Source organism: Penaeus monodon, chromosome 13 (assembly GCF_015228065.2).
Source record: "Penaeus monodon isolate SGIC_2016 chromosome 13, NSTDA_Pmon_1, whole genome shotgun sequence".
Taxonomy (NCBI): Eukaryota; Metazoa; Arthropoda; class Malacostraca; order Decapoda; family Penaeidae; genus Penaeus; species Penaeus monodon.
Genome location: NC_051398.1, coordinates 39,088,811 through 39,103,810, shown reverse-complemented (window position 1 = coordinate 39,103,810; position 15,000 = coordinate 39,088,811). Strand labels below are relative to the sequence as shown.

The following is a 15,000-nucleotide window of genomic DNA, read 5'->3' as shown; positions in this document are numbered from 1 at the left end:
GAATTGGCTAGTGGCCAATGGGATTGTTCATGCAAATTGAGTTTCCCCTGGTTATGCGTGGCTTGTTCAGTAATTCACACGCAACATTAGGCACGTAATACCTTGTACCTCTGTTTCATAAACAAAAGTGTGGTGATATTTAATGTTTCACTTCACTTCAAATGTTTGCATCCAATAGTGACACCAAACAAATGATGTCATTACTGTTGGAGAAAGACAAACTCCGTCTGATGAGCCAATGGCATGGGGTATGTCATTAAGCAGTGCTACTTGCAATTTAGGCCGATGGCATTGTACTTGATGCCAACTATAAACCAAGGAGAATTAAAAACATGTATGTCCAAATGTGTTCTTAGACCAATTGATAGAAAATGTTTTTATTAAACATTTTATTACTTTAGATAGTCATCTAAAATAAACATTGATATGTCGTTGTTAACCCTTCACCGCTGGGTGGCATGTACGTGCATGCCATGGCATGCCTGGACTATATTCTGGGTGGCATGTGTATACGTGCCATGGTGCGCCAGTCCCATTTTCCAGGGGCATGTACGATCATGCCGTGCACGCTATGATACCATCACAATCACCCAGCAGCGGGCCCCTGGCCACTACAAATACAGCCCAGGAGGGAGGGCTTTCGTATCAGGAAACCACTCGGCAGCATTGGGTTAATGCACTACAGTCATGAGATTCTAGTGTATTAATGTAAGCATATTAATTCTTATATTATATGTGAAAATTGAAACTAACTAAACATCTCCTAAATGCTTGGATGTGTGTGTGTGTGTGTGTGTGTGTGTGTGTGTGTGTGAGTGAGATGTGTACATAAGCACAATTTCTGTAAGCCACAAGACCAATAGACCACATGGCTCTACGTCAATTTAGAACCATCACCCAAGCAAGGACTTAGATGATGATTATATCTGAAATCATCTGACCCCTGAGTTCGCTCCCTGGAGTCATCCACCAGCCTCCGATCCCCCAGGGCTGGTTGGCTGGACACACGACACCACACTCAACTGAGAGAACATCTTGTGTGTTCCCTTAACTGTATTGTATGACTCCTTAAATAAAGAGTCAAGCCACTATCACTGCCCAACCAGTCATAGCCATTGTACAAAGGTTCTGAGCCTTTTGCAGTAAATGTGTACATAAGCATGATTTCTGTAAGCCATTAGACCACATGGCAAACAGGCACATGGATCTAAGTCAATTTAGAGTCATCACACCAGTGAGGACTGAGATGACGATTATATCTGACTTCATCTGACCCCTCAGTTCACTACCAGCAGTTGCCATGACTAGGTCACCACCGGCCTCCAATCCCCGAGGGGTACTGGCTGGCCAAACACGTGACACAGCACATTCAGCACTCTGCCCCAACACGTAGCATGTGGTCACTTATCTGTGACCACATGCTATACTTACATATGTTGTAAGTCATATGTATGTTGACTTCCATTGCTGTTCACCTGAGCCTGTTACTGGTGGGCAGGGTGGACGTTGCATCCTTTCGGCTTACAACACAGACACATACGCTTTGCTCAACCAATGCTTCCTCGATATGACCATGCCTTCAAAACCAAGTGAGTACACGTTTTGGGCCTCTTTATTTCTTTTCCCCCCCCTTCTTTTCCTATAAATGTGTTAAGCCGTATGTGCAGTCAGTCTCACATTGGTTTTGTTGAGTAAAAGAGCTAAGTGACAGGAAAGGGCAGCATTCTCACACTATTCATCTGACCTTAGATCACATTACTGTGTGATCACACTATTTGCCAACAAACATGAAATATCATTCATTCATTATTTAATTAATTTCTCTTGTTTCTAGAAATGTTTATTGTTTCAACTACAACGAATTTAATGCATTCATGTTTTTATCTTTATCACGGACATCGTATCATTTTATCTCGTTCCTCCTCCTGCCCCGACCTGACCTCACTTTCTCTTTCCCTTCCGGTCATTTGGGTACACGGAAGGGCCAAGAGATTACCACTCAGTTTTCCCGTAATTTGGTTGTTGTTGACACCATGGCGATAATCATAGTATTGTTACATTGCTCATGGGTGACACGTTCTATTGGTGCTAGAATGGAGCTTGTAATGCGATTTTTATATCAATTTTTTATTTTGAGTATAGCATTAGGATCTTCCCCATATAGTGCAGAGATGCCCGATAAAACCCTGGGTTGCGTATATCACCTAATAGATCTACACTCCAACATTACAACAGGTACAGGGTTTAAGCTAGAATATCATGAGCATCCATCACAGATGCGCAGTGTAGAGTGGATTATGTATAGATTTTCCTGTAGCGTTCAGATCACTTCATTTCATTTGGCATTTTGGTATGGGAACCCTTTGTGGATGAAGTTTTACATAGTCTTGTATGCATAGCTAGACATGGCTACCTAAGCATTTTGGAATTTCTGACCCGAAAGAATTTGGATTATGCTATGCAAGCAGTTCTTATGTGTAGCACTGCGTTATTGTCAAATTCAGATTACACTATGCGAACTATGCGTTTGTGCATGTAGCAGAGTGTGTGTGTGTGTGTGTGTGTGTGTGTGTGTGTGTGTGTGTGTGTGTGTGTGTGTGTGTGTGTGTGTGTGTGTGTGTGTGTGTGTGTGTGTGTGTGTTTCTCAATAATAAAAAAATAATTAGTTGTATAGATTTAAAACATTGTGAGAAACATATTCAAATATACAATATCTTCTACAAAACTGAGACTATTGAATATGTATATAAAAAAATTATAAACATAATAAGACAGAATTCTGTATAACAGTGGAAGCATCTAAAATCAAATTAAGTATAAAAGTAAAGGGCAGTGTGATCAACAAGTTGTAAGGCAAGCATTAAGTGGAGGCATCTGGCACAGCAGTTAACAAAACAAATTGCATCCCTAGCATGCATTGAACACATACCTTTCAGAGTCCATCACCATTGCACTCAGGTTTTTGGCCCAATCCTGAGTATTGAGATTGTCTTGATACCCTGTATGGTTTTGACTACTCTTCAAGGTGCAATAAAAAGTTTGTAAAAGTTGTGTCCTGTTCACCTTCATGCAGAGATGTATCCTTCCAAAGGCAGTTGTAAGCTTTATTTTTTGTAACCTTTTAAATAAAGTCTCCAGAGGGATGCAAGGCAACAATTTCTGAAATCGCCAAACTAGCACTGTGTGTACCCACTGTCGGCTACTTGAGCTTAGAGACCCCATCCTTTGGCCAGTTCATTGATTTAGGTCTCCTTAATGCAATGGGTTAAAAGGTATATAATATTCAGGCCAGGATTAGATGTAGGTAAGTTATTAAGCCCATTATCTGTGGTATTATAAATATGCTAATGGGCAGTAATGCAGGTGGTTGGTGCACAGTAGCAGTTTCCCCCAATTACACGCAGCTCCTTCTGTACTTCAATCACTATATTAGGCACCTAATAGCTTGTAGCAGTATTTTATAAGCAAAAGTTTTTAAGTGAAGATTTCCCTTCACCTTAAGTACCTGTATCTAATGACACTTAATAAATGATGCCATCACTGTCGGAGAAAGACAAGTTCCCACTGATTAGCTGATGGCACAGGGTATTTCATGATACAATGCCATCTGGGACTTGATCCATCAAAACCATGATTTCATGTTATCTGCAATCAAAGGGTTTCATCTGAATATTTACCTTTTTAGTATAATAATTACAATTACAAAATGACTTCTCATTGAGGAGTTGATGGAAAATGAAAGGTAAGATGTCCTTTTCCATAAAATTTTCTGGGTTCTGTGGTAAGTGGTTTAACCTGTAACTGTCTTCACATTAAAATGGTTGGCTCTTCAGCTGGAATGAAATATTCTCAATGGCATTCATGTACTATGGTATACAGGAACTGGAAAAAGGTTGAGATATAAGACTGTGACATAATGAAACACTGACTTTATTATTCTTGAGATGCAGTAGAAATGGCTATTATGCTGCTGCTGGTTAGGTTAGGCAAGTGTGATATTACCTGCTAGTATTTATGATGCATTAACAAATAAGGATTTCATTACTCCTATAGATACTTATTTACTTGCATCATTTGTTGCCATCATTATCCTTTAAGATTTTTTGTCGCCTCTGCATTATTTCCCATTTTTTTCTGCCTGCCATGCTGCAGTCTGACTGGGTACCAGCTGTAAGTACTACGTTCATATTAGTATAAGTAATGCTCAAAATGGAGAGCATAAAAGTCTTGCACTGTAAGCTTAGTAGATTCACACAAAAGTTAAACAAGATTATGACAATGAATACAACCGTATGTTGTGTTGGTTGTTTTCTACAAATTTCTTCTAAAGTGCTGAATTGCAGTGTAAAATTGTAAAAGTGTGTTTTACATAACTTTTAATTCCAGACTATAATTTGCTTTATGTAGTGGTGTGAGTTTTAAGAAAATTTGCCAGTTTTGCTAATTTTCTATGGCACTGTTTTTACTAAAAGGTGAATTGTAGCAGGAGGTGCAGCTTTTTTTCAGATGTATCCTAACACATTTTTAATCAGGTTAAGGATTGTTACTTTGGACGTTTACTATTATGATGGATCTATTTTTTAAGTGTTTTGCATTAAAACAGGTGTTTTTGTAAGTGTTTACAATGTTAAATGTCATAAATATTTGTACTCAGATTGAACGATCTTACCTCCATGGAGTGTTTTAATGGAAAGAAGGCCTTAGTATTTGACATTATATTTGTCATAATTTTGAATTGTAATAGTAATAATAATGTGATGAGTAACTGTAGTACGTTTCTAACTTTTCATATCTTAGGAGTATTTGTAAAAGTAAGACAAATTTAGGTAAAACAGAATTTGTACAATCCAAGTAATTGTATGATTTTTTTTTCCAGAAATGTTCTTCAGGAAATTATGGACGAAGCTTATTTAGAACATGATGCATAGTAAGTCATTTTCAGAAGTAGCTACAATTTTTTTACATTAGAAAATTACCAGAGAATAACAAACTTTGCTATTGGTTTGTGTGTGTGTTATGTGATATATTTTATTTATATAATTTTTTTGTAAGACTTATAAGATATCTCAATTACAGCTGTTTATTTGAGGGTGTGATGAAGGGACTGGAGCCATGGTATGTAGTCTCAGAAACAGGAAGCCAACCTGACCCTCGATCTACTCTATTAAATGCTCAGCCATTTGCCAGGCCACAGGTTTGTAAGGGTAGCAATATGTATATTTTCAGGTTTGAATTAAAGTGTGAGAATTTGATATTATAGATGCATCAGTCTACTGTAGCCATGGTTGGACGATAAATATCGGGGTAGAGACAGGGAAGTAAATGGGGGTATTTGTAGGCAATATACCAACAGGGAAATTTTGACAAATATGTGAAATGATAGGGAATGGTACAGAAAGGAATGGAGTCAGCCTCAAGATGAATACGTAACTAAGACAGATTCCCTTACTATTTTGAATCTGCATTATTAACCCCTACAATGCAGATGATGTGACCACGGTATGAAAAAATTTGGCTTGAGGGGCTGGTGACAAGAATATGTCATCATGGGATAATTTGGCTGAGGGCTGGGGTGGATGAAACTTGCCATCATGAGAATTTCGGCTAAAGGTAATGGGAATGACTGGTCATGAGTGCACAAAGCTCCTGGAGGGTGATTAGACTCAGTGGGCATTTAGAAAGGGGTTTTTGCATTATCTCTTTCAATAAACAAGTGTGGAATGTCCATCCGTGAGCTTGAAGAGCACCAGCTCCAGGGAGGATGCTATTTCCATACTCAGGATCCTTTTACTGCCTGCCATGACTGGTAGCTCATTTTGTATTACAGATAATTGAATGTTATGAAAAAAAAAATTAATGCTCAATAAAAAGTGACTTTATTGCACTAAGTTATGGACTATCTGATGAGATGATATGGAGTGTGCAAGGAAAAGTCTATTATCTTCTAGATAAAGCAGATCAAATGATAAAGATATATATTGAACATTTCCAACCCTGGCTGTAGCTGATTTAAGAAATGAAGTGTTTTTCACTGCATGTGTTATTAAGCAGTAGAAAAATAACTTGTCTTGTTTGTGTCCTTTGAGTAGATCCAGAACTATGAAAAGCATACTGATATCAGACACCTAATTTGATTATTGTATCTGTAGGACATAGGACCAACAAACTTGCTAGTTCAGAAGCTGACGAGCATCCATGATAATCTCCTACAACGACATGACTCAGCCCTCTACTCCCATCTTGCCCGTCTCGAAATTCCTCCTCAGATTTACGGCATGTATGTCTTAGTGTGTTCCATTGATAACCTCTGCATGTTTTGTTTTCTCTTACTGATTACTGTTTTACATATTTTTTTGACTTTGGTTTGATGACTTTGGTTTGATACAGAGAAATAATTAATTTATATAGAAGGAGGTATTTGCTTTACATGTTTTGTTTGTTAGGGGTGGATACAGATTCTTTCCCTTTTTTTCGTAATGATAAGATAAATATGAAACAAGTGCTGAGTAGGAAGTGCCTTGTTTATTATAGATAGGTTACAGTTATGATAATATGATATTATGTTATGTATGATGCTATTTTTGTAGTTCCTTCATAGTTAGCTGTATATGGAAAATAAAATTAATGTAATTGGCCATCAGTAGTTGTTTTCTTGAAGCAGACAATTCACTCATTCCAATTTTGCTATCTTTCAGTCATTCTTTGGAAGATATTCTCTAGACTTTATGCTTATCATGAAGGATGGAGAAGCCACCACAATTTAGACTGGAATATATATAATGAAATAAAGAAATATGAGTTTAAACTGAGACTATTTTCCATAACCTGATTCACCTGAATCAGTCGATGGATCCGCCTGCTGTTTGGAAGAGAGTTTTCCTTACAAGACCTCCTCATGGTGTGGGATGCAATCTTCTCAGACAGCCAACCAACCTTCCCCCTAGTGGACTTCCTCACAATTGCTATGCTGTCATTCATTAGAGAGCCATGTAAGTTAATAAAGGCTTGCAGTTTTATGCAAAAGGAAATTGTTATTTAAAGCCATGATAAAATTTATTTTCAAATGAGTTCTTATGATTACTGATAATGGTAACTATCTATATGACTTTAATTCTTGATGAATGTAATGACATTGTTTTATCTTGTTGTTTTTTCATTCTTCATTCTTTCAGTGTTGATGGGTGACTACACTACTTGCTTGAAGTTTCTTATGCGCTATCCAGCAGCTGCAGATGTTCAGTACATCATACAGCTGGCTCTTCACCTGCGCAACCCTAAAGTACATATTTTGCAACATATAAATGATATATCAGTGCAGGTTCTTTTTGCTTTTCTGTTTAGCATTCTTCAGCTTAATAATAGATGCTTGGTATGATTATTTAACAATTTCTCAAAATGACATTATTAGACATAGGTTTATCTTCTTTCTATTATTTCAGGTTGTATTTATTTTAATTTCTTGTTTGGTATTTGGTTTCTAGTTTCCATTGTTTCTCTGAAATCATAACATCATACTATACTACTGTTTTCTGTTATAGGTCTTGTCTAGTTAAGTCAAGTCTGACTGCTCTTTACATGAAAAAATAAAATCATGAAAATGAACTTTAACTGATATAAAATACATCATATTTCAAATTAGGAGTTTCCAAGTTTTGTGTGAAAATGAACAGTTATTTTGTGGCTGATAATATTGCTAAGCTATTTTTCCTCTCTACCCTCTTATGTTTATTTTTTATTTAATTTTATTTTTTTTCTACATCACTCAGTCATTAAAAGAGAAGTCAGTAATCTTCAAACTCATGGTAATTATTATAATTAGGAATAAAAATGAAATTTTGGCTGGGATAACATCTGTGGTGTCCATTATTTTATATCAAACTATAGTGAATTTAATTAAGTTTAAAAATTTACTTGAATGTTAACCCAAATTTGACAGGCATAGCATGTACGTACATACCCTGGCCACTGTGAGTTTACTTTATTAATTGTGTTTACACATAGATGGCTACACTTGTACTAAGTCACCAATGAGCCAATTATGAGGACTGCCTGTGTCACCTGCTTACCTTTTTCCTTGATTTTCGAAAATATTTTACGTTATCTTATATTGCTCTTACTAATGTCTATAACACTATAGTAATGATAATGTCTATGATAAAAATAACACAATTGATATTCATAGCATTAGTAAAAATAAACGTTTTTTCTCGCCAATTCAAGGAAAGGTGAAATTAGGTAAGGCCACAAGGTCTACTGATTGACTTATATGTGGCTAAGCATTAGCTGAGCCATCAATGTGCAGAATTTCACACACACAAAAAAAAAAAAAAAAAAAAAAAAAAAGCATTTTCCAGATTGTATTCAATTAATTCAGGGTATGAAATACATTGAAGAATTAAAAAGAATAAAAAAAATGAAAAATAAAGATTGAAAAAATAACTGAAATAATTTGTTTAATATAATGACTCCAACATATAAAAGTACTTTATGTTGTTTTAATTTTATTCACAGTTACTGTATGAGGTAAACAGTATTATTAAGATGCACATTGAAAGATCAAAGTAGTTCTTTTACAGTAAAAGAATAGTAATTTCTGGTTGAAGGACTGATCATTGACCCATCAAAGGAAAAATAAGTTTTGATATTGCAACTGAAATGAAAAGTAGTCCTAATATATATTTTCTATACAGCAGCATCCACGGCCGCCAGGATATTCAAGTGGAGCTTCACGCCACATTCCAACAGTAGGGGGGCGCCCTGATATTCACAGAGGACCTCAGACATTAGTGCCCCCAGAAACTGCAGCAAGATCATCCAGTGTACCTCGCACCCAGCAGTCAAAGATAAAGAAGAGGACCACCTCAGGGGAACAAGCTCCGGCCGCAGCTGAAGGCTCAACAGCAAGGAGGCTGTCCTCCCCAAATGCATTTACTGATCCATTAAATGGTAGGTGCTGGGCATGCATGGAATAATAGTCATTTATTTATTTCTATGTAATTATTTTGTTTAATGTTAGAATGCTGAGTAGTTGGAGGTGCCACCTAGGATGAGAAGATCATTTAAAAATGTAAATATTTTTTGCAGTCAGGAGCTTTATAGAGCTTATCTAGCTTTGCACATTTGCCAAATTTTTACTGATACATAAATCAGTAAGAATTTACTAGGCTAAACTTAAGGCAGACTGCTTAGTATTGCTAATCATGCTGGGAAGCACATTATGTTGGACCTGAGATAATTTAATTGATCTTTACTTTCAAGTTCATAAAGAATTTGTGCTTATTCTTTGAAAGCAGCTTGCCGTTACTATGCTTCATTATTTTCTGTAGCACACATATCTTGTACTTTTTTCTTGTTAAAGCCCGAAAAAGTCATTTATTAGTAATTCATTTAAATGTTCTTTCAAGATGCTTTTGTTTTTTGCACCTGTATTGAATAACAATGCTTTTAGTTAGAGATATTGATAGTAGAAAGATTTTCATAAAATGAAAAGAAATAAACTAGACATTATTTTAATATTGACATGTAAGCCCTAGGATGCAAGAATGCAAGGATATAAGTTTGTATAGGGGAACCCCATTATTCACTGTTAATATGAGTCAAAAATATACAGCAAATAATGATTTGATGAATGGTGATACATAAAATCATCTGGGCATTCGCACTTTTATTTCTTCATTATTTCTATCTTAGCTTCGTTTTGGTGGGTTTCCATCAACCAGTATTCATTAAGGAGTTCAGCACATTGTAGCACAGAGAGTGAACTAGTACAGCAACATCAGCCTGTTTCTGTGGCTGGAAAGGAGACATGCTGCTAATGAATACTACATGTAGCATCTTGTATGAACTCTCAGATTTTGGTAGACGTACCTATATTCTAGAATTCATGTTTTTCATATTTAACCCATTGGATCTAGATGTTTCACTGCCATAGTGTGGCCCAAAATAAGGGCATTAGATGTACTTGAGCGGCCACTCTGACAGGTGTGTAGCTTGTAAGCTGGGTGCACACGAATACTCATGTGTAAAGACAAGACTCCATGGCTCCCGTTTGCAATATTATTTTCTCTTTTTCTGCATAAGCATTTCAAAATTATTTGCCATTTTCCAATTTTTTTGTAATATTAAATTTTCTGTAATACAACCTGTGTCACTGGTCATGTTGGGCAGGCATAGGATCCTAAGCATGGAAATAACTGGCATTCTTCCAGTCATGGTTCACAGATGGTCATGTCATCTCAAGTGTAGGTTAATTCTACTTTTTTATTATTATTATTATTATTATTATTAGTTTCTTGTTTGTAGACTATGTGCATAAACTTCTGGAACCCAAATGACAAAAATGTTAAACACGATTAATGTTGCATTCACAAAACGTCATTGACAAAATAGTGAAATGAAATCTCTCTCTCTCTCTCTCTCTCTCTCTCTCTCTCTCTCTCTCTCTCTCTCTCTCTCTCTCTCTCTCTCTCTCTCTCTCTCTCTCTCTCCCTCCCTCCCTCCCTCTCCTTCCCTCCCTCCCTTCCTCTCTCTCTCTCTCTCTCTCTCTCTCTCTCTCTCTCTCTCTCTCTCTCTCTCTCTCTCTCTCTCTCTCTCTCTCTCTCTCTCTCTCTCTCTCTCTCTCTCTCTCTCTCTCTCTCTCTCTCTCTCTCTCTCTTTCTCTCTTTCTCTGTTCTGTTCTGTTCTGTTCTGTTAGTGACAGACTCACTCAGGATAGGGTAGATGGGGTTGCAAGACATTTTATCTTCCAAACATTCTCATAACATATAGATATAGATTCTTAATCCAATGTCAGTGGGTTTATGTACTGTCCCCTTTAGATTGTATAGCTCTCTATGTGTAAAGACAATAGATAAACTTATTACAGTGGGCATGGCATTGTAGTCTTGCCACCTGTTGACATTGGATTAAAGAAAGTCAAACATTCATTTGGATTTAGGTGTCAGAAAATTAGTCCATTGGTTAGATTTTGATCTATGTGACTAAAGATAGCTTTTACTCTTTTTTTTATGCTAGTATCATTTGGTATTTACATACAATTAATATTTCAGTTTTATTCATAGCATAGTTTGAAATTTAGTGTAATTAGAAAATCTAACATTATATTTAGACCATTTGATAAGAATAGTTGAGTTTGGAAGTCATAGATATTTTTATTATATACTGCTCTTTGTTCTGTTCTTAATGTACAAATTAGATTCTCTTATAGTTTGTAATAGTTTCAATTGAACTTAGGGTCTGCCTTGAGAATATTCAACTTATTCTCTCAATATATTTTGCCTTACTGGTGTCTTCTCATTATGTAATAGATTTTCAGTAACCTGATTATGTGTCAGCTTTTTACATTTCATATTTGAATATTATAGAATATAGGTATTCTTTAGCCATGTTTTTGCAATTTATTATTATAACTATTGTAAGTAGGTAATAGATAAAATTTTAAACAAGGCAAGGAATTAAATAGAAATTTAGATAAACCAAGTATCTAGTCAAATCAAAGTGAAGTTAAAGAAGTTTAATGTCTTTACTGTAGCAATAACAATTGTATATAATTATGTAGATATCCTGGCATTGTACAAAATCACAAAGCTTTCCAGCATTTCATCACACTTGTAAAAATTCAAATCCCTTTCTTCTAATACCAAAAACCTCAGCTGCAGTGATCTTCAGTAATAGTTCAAGCAGCAATAGAAATAACAGTGGGAATGAAGCACGAAATGATAATGGTTGTGACAGTAGCAGCAGCAGTAGTGTGAACAACCAGGGCACGACTAGAGCCAGCAAAGTAGTCTCTGGATTGGTGCGTTTGGGAGGCAAACTGGGTAGACCAAGAGATTTGCCTGTGTCACGCCACTTGTCCATTCAGTCCCCTCCAACTCCTTCACCTAATACAGGTTAGCTAAAGAATGTTTCAGTGTGATTCTGGATTTTTGATGGCTACTGTTTTGTTTTTGTTTTTTTTACTCACTTTTTTTACTCACTTTTTTAAGATAAAAGAATATGATTTAAAATGAAGTTGTATTGTCAGTAAATGATTGCTTTACTCCTTTCTCATCTAATGATTTTTTATCAGGCTATTCATAACAGAATATTTACCTTTTCATACCTGCCCTCCCTTCTTTTGCTTTATCATTTATATCCTAAAAACTTGCCTGTATTTCCTTTGCCTTCATGCAGAAAATCAATGCTTTTGATGTGCATGGCATAAACAGAACTGTATATCATACATATTGAACCCAATGCCACTGGGAAAATGCTGTGCTTTTTTTTTTTTTTTTTTTGTGTGTGTGTGTGTGTGTGTGTGTGTGTCTGTGTGTGCGTGTGTGTGTGTGTGTGCGTGTGTGTGTGTGTGTGTCTGTGTCTGTGTGTGAAATACTCTGCACATAGATGGCTCTGGAAGTGCTTAGCCACAAAGGAGTCAAATTATTTTCATAAATCAAGGAAAAGAGTATATGGGCGAGACAGACAGTGCTCATAATTGTCTCATTGGAACTTGGTACAAGTGTAGCCATGTATGTGTAAAAACAATTAATAAAGTAAGCTCAAAGTGGGCATGGCATATAAGTACATACCATGCCCAGCGGCATTGGGTTATGCGTGATTGATTTTTGATTGCCCTATCCTTTTTTTTTTTTTCCTTTTCTTTTCTTTTCTTTTCTTTCTTCCCAAAATAAAATCCTTGCTCTAACAACTTCACTTTGCTTTTTAGATCAGCAGTAAGGGAAGATGTGGATTAGCATTTATATGTTGATTATATATGAGAATAAGATAGTGTAAATGTATTTTTTGCTGGCACTTCAGTTTAGAATGTGCAGATTGGTATTATTTGACCTAATATGTTTATGTACTTTTAATCAAAATTGCAAATTTATTACATAAAGGGTACAGCATTGATAAAGTCTTGTTTTTTAACTACCAAAATTCTAAATTAGCATCACCAAACAGTATTCACTGACTGTTCTTAACCCATTAGCACTGGGGACATCCTTTCATATCCTAGCAAATATTTTGCTGATGTCAGGTGACATCCAATCACGTCATGAGTCTGGGTCCCAGCAGCCTAGTGTTAAGCCTTTTTTATGGGAAGCATCTCTGTTGTTACTTGTGTTTTTAGCTGTCTATTTTTTGGCAGCAGAGCTTCAAGGTGATTTGCATTTTGATATTTAATAGGACAAAAAAGCATATAGTACAAAATGGAATTTTACATGCACAAAAAGTTTACTTCTTTCCAACCTCTCTTTCATTTAGCACTTCTCTCCTTTCATGCTTATTCCTAAATTTTATAATGCCTTTTTTCTTTTCTTGTGTGTTTGGCCCAGCATTTAAAAAGTGGAAGTTGAAAAGATCATCTATCCAATGATTTCCTGTGTTTGTAATATGCTGATAGAGATGGGATAGTCAAAATCTGATCTGACATGTATATATATATATATATATATATATATATATATATATATATATATATATATATATATATATATATATATATATATATATATATATATTGTGTGTGTGAGTGTGTGTGTGAGTGTGTGTGTGTGTGTGTGTGTGTATGTGTGTGTGTGTGTGTGTGTGTGTGTGTGTGTGTGTGTGTGTGTGTGTGTGTGTGTGTGTGCGCGTGTGTGTGTGTGTGTGTGTGCATTTGTGTGTGTGTTTTGTAAGACTGAGATTGATTTAGAACAAATTAAGATACTCACATCACAACTTTTACAGTTGCTTTTGTAGCATCCCAAGCACAGAGTGATAAGTCCATGCCTCTGGTGCCAACCATGAAGGAACTATCAGTTGTCAGGACCAAATCAGCACCTGTAAGCAGCAGCAGGAAAGAACAGGTGTACAGCAGCAATCAGTCTTCAGATGAGAGTGATGATGATGAGAGCACAGAGAAGAGGACATCTGGAGATGCTGACACAGAGGTATGGTATATTTTTCTCATAGTACTGTAGGTAACTCTCTTTATCTAGAATACCAGATTTTTCTTAGCTTTGATTTGCCCTTTTTTCATGTCATACTGGGAAAAGTGACTCAGATATCAGAGAGCTCTTTATACCATTTTGTTATCTAAAGATTATATATATACTCTAAAGCACTGTGAATAATGAGCCATTTCCATAGGATTTAGCTATTTTATATAATCTCCTCAGGTAATGACTGTAGAGGATATGTCAGCTGTGTGTCTAGGATGTGCCATGAAATTATCTCATCACTCGGCTTCCATCAAGACCCGCTTATCACAGCTCCAAGTGCAGCCAGATGCATCACTTAGGATGGCACTGGAAGGGATAGCAGAGGTAGGGTTCAAGGTGTTCTTGATTGTCTTTAACCCAGTGGCTGCTGGGAAAATGCTGTTCTCTTTTTTTTTGTGAAATGTCTCTGCACATAGATGGATCTGCTAGTGCTTAGCCACCAAATAGTCAATTAGTAGACTTTGGGACCTTACCTGATTTCACTTTTCCTTGAATTGGTAGGAAAAAATGTATTTTTTACTAATGCTATGAATATCATTGGTGTTATTTTTATTATAGACAATATAATTACTATGATGTTATAAACATTACTAACAGCAAAATAAGATAACATAAAATATTTTCATAAATCAAGGAAAAGGGTAAACAGGCAAGACAGACAGTATTCATTGGTGACTTAGTACTAGTGTAGCCATCTCTGTGTAAAAACAATAATAAAGTAATCTCATTGGTGACTTAGTACTAGTGTAGCCATCTATGTGTAAAAACAATTAATAAAGTAATCTCACAGTGGGCTTGGCATGTCCATCAGCATTGTGTTAAAAAATGTAATTTCTTTGTCTGATCGTCTTGCATAATGAAACGTAATGTTTGCATTGTGATACTAGTAGTAGGTGATGTGGGGTAGTTTGTGGGGGAGAAAGCATACATGCTATACATTATAGGATTTCTTATACTTAATACTTAAGACCATTAACAAGGTAAAGAGGTAGGAACAACACCAAAAGGTGTATGATTAATAAAGGGAACCAAAGTT

General features: G+C 35.9%; 1 protein-coding gene across 1 annotated transcript in view; it reads left to right on the top strand.

Annotated features, from left to right (window-relative positions):
• The window catches only part of LOC119579941 (TBC1 domain family member 5-like), a 28,271-nt gene that overhangs the window by 12,480 nt on the left and 791 nt on the right, over positions 1-15,000 (top strand). Inside the window, exons 8-26 of the mRNA XM_037927788.1 lie at positions 544-670; positions 1,079-1,125; positions 1,282-1,336; positions 1,499-1,589; positions 2,143-2,285; positions 2,444-2,525; positions 2,791-2,848; positions 2,937-3,037; positions 3,139-3,264; positions 4,387-4,411; positions 4,877-4,927; positions 5,077-5,194; positions 6,150-6,277; positions 6,844-6,989; positions 7,173-7,279; positions 8,691-8,946; positions 11,652-11,891; positions 13,711-13,913; positions 14,142-14,288. Of these exons, the coding sequence (XP_037783716.1) occupies positions 544-670; positions 1,079-1,125; positions 1,282-1,336; positions 1,499-1,589; positions 2,143-2,285; positions 2,444-2,525; positions 2,791-2,848; positions 2,937-3,037; positions 3,139-3,264; positions 4,387-4,411; positions 4,877-4,927; positions 5,077-5,194; positions 6,150-6,277; positions 6,844-6,989; positions 7,173-7,279; positions 8,691-8,946; positions 11,652-11,891; positions 13,711-13,913; positions 14,142-14,288 (2,251 nt within the window). The remainder of the gene's footprint in view (positions 1-543; positions 671-1,078; positions 1,126-1,281; positions 1,337-1,498; positions 1,590-2,142; positions 2,286-2,443; positions 2,526-2,790; positions 2,849-2,936; positions 3,038-3,138; positions 3,265-4,386; positions 4,412-4,876; positions 4,928-5,076; positions 5,195-6,149; positions 6,278-6,843; positions 6,990-7,172; positions 7,280-8,690; positions 8,947-11,651; positions 11,892-13,710; positions 13,914-14,141; positions 14,289-15,000) is intronic.